The sequence below is a fragment of the Typopeltis vanoorti genome, chromosome 22 (genome assembly GCF_054136105.1).
Source record: "Typopeltis vanoorti isolate ZY-2024b chromosome 22, IOZ_Tvanoo_1.0, whole genome shotgun sequence".
Taxonomy (NCBI): Eukaryota; Metazoa; Arthropoda; class Arachnida; order Uropygi; family Thelyphonidae; genus Typopeltis; species Typopeltis vanoorti.
Window position 1 is genome coordinate 20003061 of NC_143570.1, and position 17380 is coordinate 20020440.

The 17380-nt window shown below is 32.4% G+C and overlaps 1 protein-coding gene across 2 annotated transcripts in view; it reads left to right on the forward strand.

The window, feature by feature from the left end:
- The window catches only part of LOC150094195 (dnaJ homolog subfamily C member 8), a 215275-nt gene that overhangs the window by 11630 nt on the left and 186265 nt on the right, over positions 1 to 17380 (forward strand). For both annotated transcript variants that reach the window (XM_090412443.1, XM_090412442.1), the window contains exon 2: positions 15880 to 15981. In XM_090412443.1, coding sequence (XP_090268569.1) covers positions 15880 to 15981 — 102 coding nt within the window. The remainder of the gene's footprint in view (positions 1 to 15879; positions 15982 to 17380) is intronic.

Consider the following 17380-nt stretch of genomic DNA (forward strand, 5'->3'; position numbering starts at 1 on the left):
AAATGAAAGCCGTTCGACAACCGAGGTTCCACTGTATTCGGAAACGTGTCGGTTAATTTATTTTCGTATATATAATTTAAAACATCCTGAGGAGCCGACTCTTTTTTAATAAAACATTGTAAAGTTTTTAATTCCTCAAATAAAGTCATACCATCAATATCGCGATTGTCGGATTCTTGATTGTCACTCAGTTTTAAGTACAAATCTTTACAATGTTTCATTAAATCTTCATCGCTCCAATCTTTTAATTTGCTAATGTCTCTTATAACTTTAAAGTCCTTGCGATGTTTTTTTAAGAGTATGAATCTTTCCGTGACTGAAGTTATTGTCCTGTCTAAAATCACGAAGAAAAAATTTATTTTAAAATTTTGTTTAGGATCATGCATTGTCTCATCTGATGCTTCGTAACCAAACATATTTTTTTTTGTTCTTTTGCGAATGTCTGGAAAAATAGGATCAATATTAAGATCATTTGCTATTTCTTTTGCAGCTCTAATAATATTTTCAAAATATAGGTCTGTTCGGCAAGTATTTATTCTTGTATAACATAATCAAGATTTTCTGTAATTTTTCCTATATCAAATGTCGAATTCTGCATTATTTTGCTTGTAACATTTATGAGACTTAAGATTTCGTACCAAACACGAACAGAGCAAATAAATTTAAACGAATAGATCTTTGAAATTAAGTTGTCTGCCTGAACTCTAGAATTGATAACTTTAGTTTCATCTTCCGTAATATCAAAAAGAGCCTGGTAAATTTCTTGATATTATTTTTAATCTTGGCTTTATTGCTTCTACTCTACTTTCCCACCTAGTAGCAGAAAGTGGTTTCAAATTTAAAACACATGAATATGTTTTTTAATATAGCCCAACGCTTCACTGATATTGAAAAATAATTATTTAATTCCTGTATTACCCCAAAAAAATTTAGTTTCATAGGATATCTTAGCTGCATCATTAACTACCAAATTTAATGAATGAGCAGCACTCGGAATAAAAGCCCTTGAATTTATTTCAAGGAATTTTTTCTGCAGTCCATTATGTTTGCCTCACATATTTGAACTGTTATCATAAGCTTGGCCACGTAAATATTAATATTCATTAATTTTAAATAATTTTTTTATAAATTGAAACAGTCCTTGCCCAGCAGTATCTTCTACAGATTGAAAACCCCAAAAATGTTCATCAATTTCTGCTATATTTGTATCTTTATTTTGATTAACAAATCTAATAACAATAGATAATTGTTCTGTGTGACTTATATCTGGAGTAGTGTCAAGAATTAATGAATAATATTTCACCTCTTTAACCATTTCTAAAATTTTTTGTTTTATAGCTTCAGAAATTATACGGATGACTTCATTTTGTATTTTATCATCTAATGGATGCGGTGCAAGTGTTCTGCCATTATCGAATCAAATTTAGCGACGGTTTCTACTGGCTTTAAAAAATTGACGTTATCATTTTCAAAAAGTTTTGGGAAGAACCTCTAAAAGCTATACACTGTCTTGATAGTGTTATTATTGTATTATGTAGATTAACCATTCTATAACAAATTGCCAATATTTTTTCTCAGTTTCCTATAATCTTTGTTGTGTGCAATCAATAATGCATTTCTTAATCAACGACATTTTCAGTTCGCTGTATTTTGACCAGTTTTTAATGTGCATGGAACTTGTCTCGTGTATTTTTAGTATATGACTCAGATGTTGCCAGTTGTTACAATATTCGTTAGTAAGTTGGGAATTTTGACTACCAAATATTTTTCAATAATAACGAAAAACCAAATTTCGCGATTATGAATAAACTAAATAACTTCGTAAAAGTTTTTCTCCATTTGCTAAAGTTCGATAATAGTATGAATCGGAAAACTTGCGGCAAGATTCAGCTTTGAAAAATTCTTTATTAACTACTTGATGTGGGCAATGCTCAACTAAACAATCTCTAACTTTGGTAGTTTTGGCCAAGTACCTGGATCATTAACATTAAAATTTAAAGTAAAATTTGAATTTTCGTGTTTCGCTGAATCGGAATCCAATATTTCTTCTGCTGCAACTTCTGTGGACAGTCCAGTCAGGCCCGTTTCATTTTCGCATGTAACATTTGTTTCTTCATAGTTATCATGTGTCTTCTCATTTTCTATAGTAGAGCTACACGGAGTACTTGCTTTGTCAGAACTTTCTGTTCTTCGATTTTTATGTGGTCCTGAAGTTAAAAATTTATTCAGTGATCCAGCCAATTTATGTTCCAGTTGTACTCGTTGCAATTGTCTTTTCCTGTTTTGTGCTCCAGATAACTTCTTTGGCTTTTTTCCCAACATCTAGGGGTTAACACTTGGTTAGACTTTAAAATAAGATGAGCGTTAAAAGTTGTCCACCAAAATAAATAATAATTTCTGAAATTTTCCCTTAAACTTATTTTTAACCCCTTAACCGACTATTATTTTTATGGTGAATGGCCCAAAACTGACTATTTTTTTTTTTGTACTACAGAATTTGATTTTTCAGATGTTTTGAATAATAAATATGCTTACATTTTAGGTATTGTTTTGAAAATTAACATGTAGAGATATTAGCCACTGATTGATTTCTCAGTGATATTTATTTATTATTTTTTATATTCTAGTAATTGTTTAATAATTAAGAAATTTCTAGAATATCATAATTATTTATTAAAGAAATTAGTAAAAGGACCCCAACTCTAATATCTTCCAACCAGAACAAGAACAAATATATAAATAAATTTCTTATTGAAAATTATTTATTTTCTAGACGTCTACCTAACATAAGATAAAAATCTGTTGTTTTCAAAATAAGATAATTAACTAAAATGAAACAATTTAACTGATTTTCAAACTTAGCAAAAATATAATAGACGTACTTACTTAACGTGAATAATAATCCAAATTCACAAAAAATTTACTAAACAACAATAAATATATTTTATAAAGCAAAAGGCACACAGTAACACTGTAATGCACAAAATGAAATGATGCAAAAATTCACCAAAAAAGTATCAAGAAAGGGCCAATTGCAGTATGTGTAAACAAACCTAGATCATCTAAAGAGTTTTATAGCTCATAAATAACCTATGTTCATTAATTTAAGTCTACCTGCATCAGCCTGATGTGTCTATAGTCTACCCCGCATATATACCGTATTTTTAGCTGTGGTCCCTCAGCTGATTAATATGTTTATAATTTATAGACTATTATCTTTAAAATTTTATTTGTCTTATCAAAAATCCAAAAATAAGTACACAATTAAAATCAAAGTCAAAAATTGTCCAAAGTCACTTAAACACAGAATACACAATACACTCAATATGTTTCACATTCAAAATTGAAATGATGCTGGAAAAAAAGTAATTAGTGCATATCATGCTATTTCGTCTATCCAAATTCGAAGCGTAATTTAAGAAAACAAACAGCGTAATATACACCTATGTTTCTGACTAAATATTTGGATAGATCAGTGTTTCTGAAACTTCGTATATCTGTGTACCCGCTCTTTAATTTTCATTATTACCAAGTACCTTATCAAAATAATAATAAATAAAAATATATTTCATTGTAAATGTCTGTTTTATTTGAATTTAGATGTAGATTTAAACAAAAAAAATGATTTATTTTTAATAGAACAAAATTTATAAGGATACTATACATTTTTACTTAATATAAATAATTTATCATCAATGAGAGAAGTGAAATTGCTTATTTCTAAGAATTTGAAAGCTAAAAAATTTATCGTATTTACTCAAATATAACTCACACTTTTTTCCTAAAATTAAAGCTAAAAAATCGATATGAGGAAACCAAAGTTTTCAGGGAAAAAAACTGAAAATTAGTGTGATTTACCAAGAAGCTTCTATTCTCCATCACTTCTTCTGTCCTTGAGAGCAACTTCCTTGGCAACGTCAAAGTTATCTATCCAAAAAGAGTCATTTTCTTTCCTATTATATCAAACAAAAATTACCAGTAATTTAAGATTTGAGATACGTAATGAACAATCCTTGACAAATTACTAATGAGATGTGAAAGATATGCACAATTGTAGGCCAGTAGAGAAAGAGCAGCTATTAAGAAGTACATATGTTGTGCGACCCAAACAAAAAGCAAGCTGACAGTTGGATGGAAATGCTAATTCTCTTAAGCCTATTTCCATAATATCTGAAATACATTCACTATATATTTCTTAGTTTTAACACGTTCATGACGGGATAGTGTTAAGCAAAACCATATGTTGCACCGGCTACATGTGGTTTTGCTCGAGTCTATACAGCAGTTTCTGTTGGAGGAGAGATGCGATTCATTAGTTAGTGTTTATATTCCCAGTTGTCTCTAATTGCACTATTTGTTGAGAAATATATTACACAGTCTGCAAATGTCTGTGAACCTTATTCAGTGACATGATAAAACTAATTTTTTTTCGTGTTTCTGTAGTATATATAGTTGCTGTTGTGGAGGACGTATTGTTTACTGCAGAGAGCGAGTTATCACTCCAATGTGAAAGTCGGGGCGATAGTGACTCGCAATTTGAGTAGGAGGATTCATGCATAATATAATTTAATATTTATGTATGTATAGACTATAAAAGTTTATGAAATTCACATTGTATGATACTTTATGGGTTGTTTCCTTAACACGTTCGCTGCCACGCTACTTCGGCATAGTCGGTTCCCGTATGCCGAGCAATTTCACTTCTTCAAGGTCAGTACGGTAATCTCGTTGCCGGCGGTAAGCGTCATACGAGTATACTCGTAGTTGGCTTGTGCAGAGCATATACCATCTATGAGAATACACAGTTTGAATGCTAGCTCCACAAGCCAAGCATTTTCACTTCTTCAAGATCAGTACAGTAATCTCGTTGCTGGCAGTAAGCGTCATATGAGTATACTCGTAGCTGGCTTGTATGGCTGGTTTACCAACTACGAGTATACTCGTAGTTGGCAGCAAACGTGTTAAGTATCTAATAAGTGGGTTCTAAAATGTTTAGTTTTAGCATGTATGACTATATTTTTTATTAATAAAATATAATAAGCACAAATTTAACTGTCAATGGGAAATGGTGCTTTTTTTTATTTAGTAAACTAAATGCTGTATTTTTGTAAAATATCTTGTTGTCGTAATATGGCTGAATGGGCGCCCTTATTAAGCAGCACCATGAGGTAGGCTGCCTCTATGCTACACCCTGTTGACAGTACTGGCAAAGCACAGGCGTAAGAATTCACGGTCTGTCTTAAACTAACAATTTCCACTAAAAATATAAACAATTGAGAATATTTATACAATTTTCGCTGAGTCGATGCTTGCTCTGTGAAATAAAATCTGTGGTAATATTGCTAACGTTTCACTTCAAACAAATTATAAAAAAACTGGTGATGTATTAAGTTAAAAATGTTGTTAGATTATTAAGAATTCATAATAATTTGACTGATTTAAAATTTCATTTTTATTGCATTAACTATAATTTGTAATTGTGTAATTTATATCATCATCATCATCACAAACCATGGGCTCACTGCCCATTGATGTCTGATGCCTGCTTCACTATCTTCTTCCACCTTTCTTTGTCCAGTGCACAGTGTTGCAGTTTTTGTATACCCATTCCACACCAGTCTTATATTGTCTATCCATTCTCTGTATGGTCTACCTCTTCTGTTTAAACCATCCAAAATACCAAACATAAATGTCTTTATCTTCCGGTCCTCACTCATTCTACAAATGTGTCCAAATAATTGCAGCTTCCATTTTATAATCTTCTGCATTAGATTCTGTTTTGGTTGTATCTTCTGATAGAGCTCTTCATTGGTAATTTTCTGTACCCATCCTATTCTTAGAATCTTCCTGTTACAAGTTTTTTCAAATGCCAAAATTCTTTTTCTTGTTACCTTATTTATTACCCACGTTTCATACAGTACACTGCTGAAGATGCATGTTTCCAGTACTCTTAGTTTTGTTTGCAAAGATTGCAAGATTGCAAAGGGAAGAACAAATCTGAAGGCCACGGATAACATCTGGAAAACAGATTTGTTCTTCCCTTTGCAATCTTGATCTTTATTTCTTTTTTACAGTCAGCATATGTCAGTTTACTTCCCAAATATGTGAATTATTCTACATTTTCTATATCAGTTCCATCCACTTGTATCTTTTGTTTCATGTTCTTCTCACCAAATACCATTGTCTTTGTTTTTTCCAAGTTCATAACAAGCCCAAATCTCTTCCCTTCCTCATTTAACAGTTTGTGTTTTTTGTAGTTCTCTTTCGTCTTCTTCAATAATAACAATGTCATCTGCAAATCTCAGATTGTTAATTCTCATTCCGTGTACAGATATTTCTTTGGCATCTTCCTTCAGTTTGTCCATTGCTCTTTCTAAATGTGCGATGAAAATGCTTAGTGATATTGGGTCTCCCTGTCTAGTACCTCTGCTTGTTTTAAACCATTTTCCCAAATCATCACTTATTCTAACTGCTGTAACTGCATTCTGATAAACATCTTTTAATATAGCTATTAGTTTTTTATCAATTCCATAGGATTCCAGAACTGTTAATGTCACTTTCTGGTCAATACTGTCAAATGCTTTCTGAAAATCAACAAAGCAAGTATATATGTTTTTGTTTTTTTTCTCCTAGCTTTCTCTGCTATTAACCTCATTGTCAAAATCTGTTGAATTATAGAACAGTTGCCTTGATAAGTCACCTATTCTATAATTTTTACATTCTAGCTTATATCCTTTCTTGTATAATGTTACTAATATTGATTTCACCCACTCCTCTGGCATTTTCCCTTCTTTCCATATCATATTACATAGTTGGTGCATTTCTGTAATTTATATAGTATGATATAATTCAAGAATAAGAAAATTTATATATATATATATATATATATATATATATATATATATATATGTATATTTTTATTTTTTTTATTTTTATTTTTTTTTGTTATTTCCTGTGGTGAAATGGTGCCCCTCACTTCAAGCGCTCTTGTGCAGGGCACAATTTGCACAACTGCATGGCGCAGCCCTGTCTGTGAGGAAAAGATGTGTGGAATGTCAAGGCCAGAGCAATTATGAGAAGCAAACAGTCTCTGGCTATAAGATGATGCGAGTGGAAAGGAGGTCAATGCTGCTTAGGTACTATTCAACAAGTTTAGTAAAAACAATGTCTAAATGTATTCCAAGGATCAGAGCCACTTACTGGTGTTCAGGTTGTGCACAGAACAAAAAAACACCACATCCAAGGTGCCATTCATACTGTAGATATTTTTATAATTTTGAAATATTTACTTATTATTATTATTTTTCACCTCCAGGGAGTCCAAAGACTCATCGAGGGAGGGCATCTACTCTACAGTTCTGCTTTCACCACTCACAATCCATCAGTTGACTGCAACTACACCAACGCCATCTACTGCTGACCACCAACACTAGTATTTCCACAGACAATCACAAACATCCATGCCCACGGTGGGGTTCAAATCTGCAGCCTCTTGACTGGAGAGCTGACACGCTAACCACTCGGCCAGCCAGGCTGGGCAACTTTGTTGGCTCCAATTATGCGCAATTTGCAAATTTATTACGATTTTCCGAATGATGGGCATAAAGTATCCTGTTCTATCAGGGTTGATATATACCACTTCACTTCTACTTACAAAGAAGGAACAAATTCAATAATCGTACTGTAATTTTCTGACTGTGTACTGAATAGTATCTTAAAAGGAAAAAAGGGGAAAAAAATCCCTTACTGGTATTATTGCACTGATTAAATTTGACATATCATACGTGTCATGAGAATTTCATCAGTACAAAAATTAACTGATGTTAAATTTTAGCCATTGTTACATATCATTAAAAATATGAAATATAAGATAACACACTCTAAAATATATTATTTCTTCCCCAATGTCAGAAAGAAAATAAAAAAACATGAAATAATAATCATGATCAGAAAGCAAAAAAAGCCATTAGAGAAAGAAAGAATTATTTGGATCCTTGAATAAATTTTTGGAGTACAGATACGGTTACAGAGCGCTGATGCAAATACAGGTATCCCTTGCTTAACGCGATTTTGCTTAACGTGGGATTTGATTAACGCGGTGAAATTAATTGCGTCAATCCCTTGATATACGGCGAGAGTTTTGATTTACGTGCCTTTAACCCTGTGGAGTTCTCAGCTGATCTGACAGATACATGCAAAATGTTTATTATAAATATTCTTACACAGTTCAGCGTATAGCTTGGAGGTCATGCGTAGCTGTGCATTCATATGTTAAGATGGATATTCCAAACTGTTTTTTGCTGTCAGTTTGGTTTAACACATGTTATGTAAAGGTTTGTGATATTTGACAGTAAATTGTATCTGAGAGATACCACGACTTCCAATGTCAGTATAGTATGGCTTAGTTGTTGTTGTTATTATTTTTTTATATCAATAATTTCTAGATTTTAACTGAAAATAAATAAACCATCATGTATTACTCTAGGAGATATGCTTTACATTATGGAAAATACTAAGGAAAGTGTCTGGAGCTTACTCCACCTTTACTACGAGTTGCCCATAAGGTGGCTTATGCACTGAAACTTTTAGTTTCTATATATTTGGCACAAAACTCTTGTAGTTTCTATATATTCAGCACGAAACTCTTGTAGTTTCTATATTCGGCTATGAAATAATGTTGGATTCAATATCCACTTAATTTGTACCATCATGTATTATATTTGCAGTGTTTTTCCTTTGTTTTCTTTATTTCTTTATTTTTTTTTCTCAAAAAATCATGTTTATTTGTAAACTTCCTATAATAGTACAATATGTTGAACAATCATATGTGTAACCTAAGAGCAACAGCTCATCCAGGTTACGATATGTATAAAGTTACAAAAATTTATGTAATGCATTTTCATTATATACACATGCACATTCATATAATGTACATATTACATATTGTTATAATATAATGTACACGCGGTTAGCCTAGTGGCTTTGCACTTCGCAACCATATGCCTTGGGGAAGGAGTGTCCTGGGTTCGATTCCCGTCGACAACGTGAGGAGCTTAAGGATCTTCCTCAGCCATAGCTAAGTTAGCCGGTCTTGGGTGTGGACAGCAAGGTTTTCCCCCCAGTTTATCTGGGGTTTTTCATCCCGCAAGGCAAACCGGCCCCGTGAACACACACGGATCTACAGCCATAAATACTTAACCCCCCCATGAGGAGGCTCAACTCGCCCCCAATAGGGACGGGGAAGAAAAGAGAGGAAACTCCATATGAATAAATAATATAATTACATAATATAATCACAAATAAAATAAAATTTCATCATACAGAGAAAGTTGCATAACAATTATTAGGAACAAAATAAAACAAAGCAGTTAAATTAGCATTTACATTTTATACATAAGACTGGATCTTTGAATACAAATATGCTAAAAACCAATAATTTATACATTATTTTGAACAGAGCTTCCTCATTTCTGTGGGAAAATAAATACTCTTCGATTAGAGTTTTGTATTTGTTTGGTTTAGTTTCATTTCTTATTGTTAAAGGTAGTGTGTTGAATACTTTTGGCGCTAAATAAGTATAATGTTTGTGTATTGCTTCTTTATTTGCTTTTGAAATTAAATATTTTAGGCCCTTATGTCTACTAAGGAAAGTATCTTGTTTGATATTTATGTATTCGTTGTCGTTTTTTATGAATAATATTGCTTGTTGGCTGCGGTCTGGAGAGTCATTGTGCTTGTTATTGTAGAATTTATGTCGATAAGAAAAAAACTAAAACTGTTCAAACACTTCTTGGTAACTTATTTTGATAAAAAAATTTGGCAGTAAATAATGAAGTATTTATTAAACATTTATTTTTTTATCTTTCCTAAAAGAGTACCATATAAAACAAATGATTAATACAGTAATCGATCATGGACGAATTGTAATTTTTACCATTGATTATTAGATTTGAATAACGCGATTTTGATATACGTGGTAACATTGAGGGATTAATTAACCTTGTTAATTGAGATACCTGTATATCTTTTATCTCCATGTTAACCGTAACTAGCAAATTTCAAGAAAGACTAGAAGATAACCTGTAGAATCCATTAATCTGATTGTACTTAAAAGTGTGCATATGATGATGAAGAAGAAGATAAGGAGTGTGAACAAGAAGAAAATGTTATAACTAAGAAGCCAACTGCAAAAGAACTTAGCTAGTTTTCAATCACATTGAGTATGCTAAGGAAATTTTGTTTGATACTCATCCTGATATGGAACAAAGCTTCAAAGTCCACCAAAATCTTTATAAAGCAATCGCCAGCTATTTCAAATTGCATGACAAGATGAAAAAGTTGAGCACTATTCAAACATCTTTACTTAATTTTTTTTGCACAAAAAGTAGCCCAATCTAATATTTAGACATTAAATAAAAATTGATGCAATTGATTTTTATTAACTTTGATAATTTTATCCTCTAATATAACTTACATTTTTTTTCTTTTCTTTTTTTTTTTAAATTTATGCTAACTGATAGATGAATTATAATTATTCCTATTGTTTATTGTATTCGCTTAATACAATTTTGCTTAGTATGCATTAATTGATGGATTAATTAATCACGTTAATCCTAGTTTTCCTGTATATGGAAATCATCCACATATCATAATAAAACCAAAATAAAGTTCTTTACTGAAAAGTAACGGTTGAGAAGGATTATGGTAGAAGCTTGGTGAAGAACAAGGATTCAGGCCAAATAGAGGCTGGTAGGATCAGATTTTTGCTTTACGACAAATAGTTGAGAAATCATGGGAGTATAACAAAGATCTGTATTTAAGTTTTGTAAATCTGGAAAAGGCATATGACAAGATGCCAAGAGAAGCTATTCAAAATGCTACAGTTGTATGGCATCAGTCGGGTATTATATCAAGCAATATCTTGTCTTTATTTGAGTTTGTAAGTCAGCAGGTAGAATTGAACGAAGTACAAGAAGATGGTTTAATGTTAAATCTAGTGTGAGACAAGAATGTACATTATCCTCTCTGCTATTCATTATCTATATGGATCACATTATGAAGGAAAGTGGTATTAAATCTGATATCAAATTGAATGGGGGGACCTCACCCCTACCAAGCACGTCCCTCAAGTGGCGGATGAGAGAAGCCCAAGCTTCTCTTATCTGCAACTATGAATAACGAATAAGGAGCCATGGACCAAAGCCGCACTTCAGAACCGTAGTCAGGAGAAGTGCCGTAGACACTGTAAAGATGCCAGCAAGTAGAAGAAAAAGGCCCCCAGTCCAGCGTGACTCAGGACTTAGAGGAGAAATGTGGCTTAATGGGATTAAAGGTATATTGGTAAAAAGTGAAGTCAGGTTAAAGTTTACCATAATGTCAGAATCAGTCAGGATTAGATTTTTTATTAATATTTTAAAGTGAAGAGAATTCTTAACATGTGAGGAAGAGTTTTCCTGCATTGAGAGAAAGTGATATGGAAAAATGTTTAGTTGCTTTGTAGGTTGTGCTTTCTATGCTGTCAACTATTGGATGAAGGGGGGGGGGTATTAGGTTTGTGAATTTTGGGGATCCCATATATTTTGTGTGTTTTAACGACATAAAGTCTTAAGCTTTTGATGATTTCTTTGGGCAAAGATGTAACTTTTTTGAAATAATTAATTTATACCCTTTTTTTCCCTTTTTGAGATTTGATAGAATCCCACTGTAATCTGATATGTAGAAGAGTCCTTTAAAAGATTACTTATTTTCTGTTATCTGTTTTATCCATATTAATGATAATTGCATTTCCTTTGTCTGCTTTGAGTATAATTTAGCACTAATATTTCCTTAAGTGGAATGTTACTTTTGGAAGGTTTGGGTTTTGTCAGAATACTAACCACATCTAAACAATTGTTAGTCACTGTGGATGATAAATCACAAAAACCTGTTTCACTCTGATTTGTTATTTCCAAAACCAGTACTTTTTTTTTGAAAGTGATGACAAAATGATAATCCTGACTGAGTACATTGATTGAGTTGTCTGAGAGTGGTTACAGTGAGATTCAGTACTATGCATTCTTACAATTGTGGTCAGGAAGCACTTCACTGTTGAAGCTTTGTTTTTTTTTTTTTTTTTTTTTTTTTTTTTCCCCAAATGGGGTTCTTCACTTTTGCAAATTCTTTACTCACAGTATTTACAGAGATGGTATAGAAAATAGACCATATTTTTTGGATTTAGGAGTTCCAAAAGCTCTTCCTGTAATGCAGTGATGGCAGTGTTGTTTTTAGCCCATTTGATGCAAATGCTGTCAGTCTGTTCTTAGATTAATGCTCAGCTCACCAATGTGTAAACATATTTGGAATTTTGCTAAATGGAACTCCTGTCTGAATCTTAGTTAGAAATAATGTTAGGTATATCTCTTTAGGAAGACAATTTTAAGTTATCATGAAAATTTGCCAGAGATCTGGAAGTTGGTCATTCAGAAACCAAATAACCTGCCTTCTCCAAATGAACTTTATGGTTATGACCTTTTTTAGATCAGTGTATTTTTCTTCTTCAGTCATTCTGAAAAAATAGATAGGCTCCTGAGGGGGAGAGGGAGGAAATAGCTCTTGAAATTTTGCAATTTGTTTACCCTTATTTGTATTAAAGGCATTTAGGAAGTTCAGCTTTGTCATCTGGTGTGTCGCATTCAATATAAGTCTTAAAGCTTCAGCATTGTATCTGTCTGGTCTAGTCTGTTGCTGAAGCCTCCTGTCACATAATAAGGTTGACCTGAGTAGTGTAAGCTATGCTTTTTGCAAACTATTCCAAAAATAACATTTTTAGAATAGTTTGAAAATGGGCACAAGGTAAATATTTTCCTGTTACTAGGTCTTGGATTTGTCTATCCCTGCCCATTGTAACCTAATGACATTATTCATTTCAAATGGTAAAAGAAATGGGAAAGAAAACAGTTACTTTTCTTCTGAAGTTAAAACATGGTTTTGGCCAAGAAATGAAATTCATCTATCATTAATTGGTGCTTGTCATGTACATAAGCTCACACCTAAAACTGTTTCCTGAAGTGTGAAGTCTGCTGGGTTTGCAACAACCATCTTCAGCATACAGTTTTATGTTTTTGTGTTATATCCCTTAGCAAACGTATCAGATTGTTATTCTGAAGGTACAGAGACATACTTAGGGCTACCAATTGACCTAATATAAGGGCGTATGCAGAAGATTCAGTAACAAAACCTGACTGCACTTAACTGAAATTTAGCATGCATCCAGCTTGAGGTGACCTGAATAGCAGGTTTAATAGCATTTTAAACTTCCTAAGATTTAGCCCATTAGGTGCTGCAAGTTTTATATTCTGCTATAAAATTTGCTCATTGGATTGGGGGGGGGAGGATTTCCTTCAGCAGATTAGCTGGTAAAAGAGAAGCTAAACTTGTAAAGAATATTTACTCTGTAATTATTATGGCTAATTAGTAGATCGATGCAAATTTGGGAAGAGCAAAAAATTTTCCCATTTGCTCATCGCATACATTTTGAAGTATAAAACCTTCATGATGGTGTGGAATTTTGTAAGTTGAGCCTTTTTCTGCTGTTGTTGACATCTCTCTCAATAACATATTAATTATACACTATTATGGAAATTGTACTTTTATTGCATATTAACCCTCATAAATCTTAAAGCTGAAGATCATCTTAAGTGTGTTTTTCATTTCTCCAAAAATACAGTAAGGTTTCTCAATGAGGCAATTTGTTTTCTAGAAATTATCCATCATTCTTAAAATTTTGCATATCAACATACCTCCATAAATAGGTTAACGCCATATGAAGTAATGTAAAAGGTAAATGTTATTGCACTTTACAAAAACTTTTTGATTTGTCTTTGTTGTACATGCCAGATCAAATCATCTTTTTCTACACCCTTCATATCCAATTGTTTTATATTCCACCCTTTGATTGGAAAAGGCCTAAGTTTGATTCTCGTCGTGACAGGAATGTATGGAATTTTTCAATTGAAGGTGAGTTAGCAGATCTCATATGGAGGTAGCAGGATTTTTCTCCCTGAAACTTGGGTTTTTCATCCCACATACAGACAAATTGGACTTTAGGACACCTGTAATTTACAGACAAAAAATACTGGTGGTGAGCAGTAGATGATGGAGACGGAGAGCTGTAGAGTAGGTACCCTTCCTCGATGAGTCTTTGAATTCCTTGGAGGTGTTACAAACTAATAATCATAAAATAAAATAATAATGTTCAGCTCATGCTTAATGATGCTTTTCATCCATTTAATTCTTTACACAATTTTTCATCCTGACCTTGTATGCAGTCTGCTTCCTACTTGGCCATTACTAGCATTCTTTCTTTGCAGGTTTTTATGCCCTTGCATTGCTCCAGGCAACCTTCTAAGTTTGTCATAATCACCAGCTCTGCCATTCTACATTTATCCATTCTTAACCGAAAATTCCATGTTTAGCAATATCTCATGTTAAGGTTGCATGATTACTCTGGTAGAGTAATCATGCAACCTTAACATGATATTGTGGAGATATTGTGGCTAGTTTAGTTATGGATACATGTGGGATGCTGTTACCGAATTCACTACTTTTGAACCCCTATCTCTGTCATATTTACACTGTTTCAAATATTTATCTCTTATTAGTAGCTGTATGAATTCCATTTGTTCTTTCTAGTCAATAACCATATAAAATAGCCTATAAATTGTTCTTTCTAGTCAGTAACCATGTGTTCTTTCTAGTCAATAACCACATTACACTATCAACAAGTTAAAATTATGCATACTATATTACCTTCCATTCCTACATAATCTCCATAAGTTTCATTTACAAATGCTTTTTGTTTTAGCTGTGAATGGTTTGAAATCTAGTACATGAGCACTGTGGGTGGGCTAAGATATCTTTTGTAATTTTATTCATTTATTTTATATTTTTGTATATCTTTACATAATCCAGAAATCCTGCTCTAAAGATCAACTCTGGAGCTTCTTCAAGCCAATTCATGCCTCTAGTAATTGGAGAAACTAGTCTTCTGCTGAGAAATGAAATTCACCTTGCATCTGAGGACATTCAAAGCATGATTACTCATAGCAGATTCCAACAAGCATTCTTTTGGTTGGAAAAAAGTAACTACTCAGCAACTAGACTGGCATAGGCTGACATTGTCATAAAATTTTATTTCAACATACTGCTTATGTAGACAGAAATTATGTAAGCAGAATATCAGCTTTTTTGATATTATAAATGATTGGAATAAGTCATTAGTTAGATATTAGTTTGCTAGCCTGGTTGGCTGAGTGGTAAGTGTATCTGCTCTATAACCAACAGGCTGCAGGTTCAAATCCCACAGTGGGCATGGATGTTTGTGATTGTCTTTAGGTGGAAGATGAATTTCGTTGCTCAGTGAGAGACCATTACCCTGATGTTCTTGCTATTCCTAAAGTATGGGAAATTGTCATAAAAATTGTGTAAAATAATCTCTTTATATATGTTATTTTATTTTATTTTTTTCCAGTTATATTTTAATTTAATTCTATAACATGCTACTGCACACATCTTGTGTGCATGCATGATACTTGGGATGAAATATTTACGTATTAAAACTTATCATCATGGTTTGTATACATGTTTTTTAGTGATGAATTCACCACAGGTTTCATTGTATAAAAAAAAAAAATCGCCCTACTTATCCGATGCCTAAAGTGGCTTTAAATGTTCCATGTTTGGTCTCTAGAGCAGGATTTCTGGATTTTTTAAAAAGTAAATAAAAATATTAAAAAAAAGTGCATTAAAAATGTAATTAAGACTGAGTTTTTAAAATATTTTTGATCCTATTTTCACTACCACTTTGAGAATGCCACTAATTAAGATCTTTTTATTTTATAGGTTAAAGAAATTGAGAAAAGAGATTCTGTTTTGACCCCTAAGCAACAGATAGATAGATTACTTCGTCCAGGATCAACATATTTCAATTTAAATCCTTTTGAGGTATGATAAACAGTTATTTGCCTTGAAATATATTAAAATGCATGTGTAGCTTATGTTAAATATGTATATATTAAATTTGTATTTATTTAGATGCTCTGTGCTTTCCTAATGAAATATTAGAATATATTCAAATTTCACTTTACACTTTCTGACATGAGATGCAAATCTACTCAGGTTTTATCTGTTCATATATATATACATACATATATAAAGACAAGAATAATTAAAATTTGAATATTCTACATATGGAAACACGTTCAGTTTTATGCAGCAGTAAGAATTAGTTGTTTCAGCATACATTATTCCCAGATTTTAAATGGGAGACAGATCATCAATCTTGAAGTGCATTATTATCAGCTTTCTATCAACAATTTGAAAGAAAATTCATCCATTATTTGTCAGGACTTCAATATTTGCTACATTTAAGTTGTTGATCTTCTATGACAGTAACATGCATTTATTCATGTAGATCTTGGTTATTACTCCGGATATCATTAGAGTGGTTCACCAGACATAACAGTGACTTCCATGTATTGAATTCACTGGAGTTCAATCCCATAGAACATTTTTGAGATTACATGGAAAGAGCTGCAGCATTTGAATCCTCAACTATGAATGTTTTTCGATCTATGGGGAAGCAATCCTGACAGTTTAGTACAGCATACCTCCAACATTTAAAGGTCTATCTAGTAGCAATTCTGGAAATATTAGGATGATGGTCATAATACTTTAACTAGTGTGTATTGCATTATCCCACCAGCCATGCATTTGTGAGCAGAAATTTTGAAATAACCCTTTTATTTGATCTCATCATTATTAAAGAATATACTCCTTCCATTTTTAAAAGGGATTATTAGCTGTACCAAGCTTAACAATTCGACTTTTAATTTTTTTGACATAAATCAGCATTCCGTATTAGTAGATTAGCCTAATAATATAGGATTAAACAAATTCCTTAGACTTGTCTGTTATTTGTCAGGACTTCAGCACTGTAATCTTAAATTTTCACTCTAAGACAACTTAGATCACATCATTCTGACTAGATCTTGGTCTAGTTCAATTTCCTGGAAACATCAAACACAAGATAAAATTGGTTTGAACACTTGTTTAGTGTTATGACTGATTGCCCTTTCTCTCTCTCTCTCTCTCTTATACTTTATTCAACTGACTCGCATCAACTTTGTGCTTTGTGCTGGAGTATATGTTGCATGTCATATACTCCAGCTGCATTTTCTACTTTTCAGGTTTTATAAATTTTTCTTCGTGAAATATTGATATGTACTCCTAATTACATCATTCTTGAACATTTCTCCCACTTTCCTCGTTTCATTTAAAGTCTTAAAGTAATTGTTCTCAGACATACAGAATATTTTTAGTTTTGATGTCACTTTTTTCATCT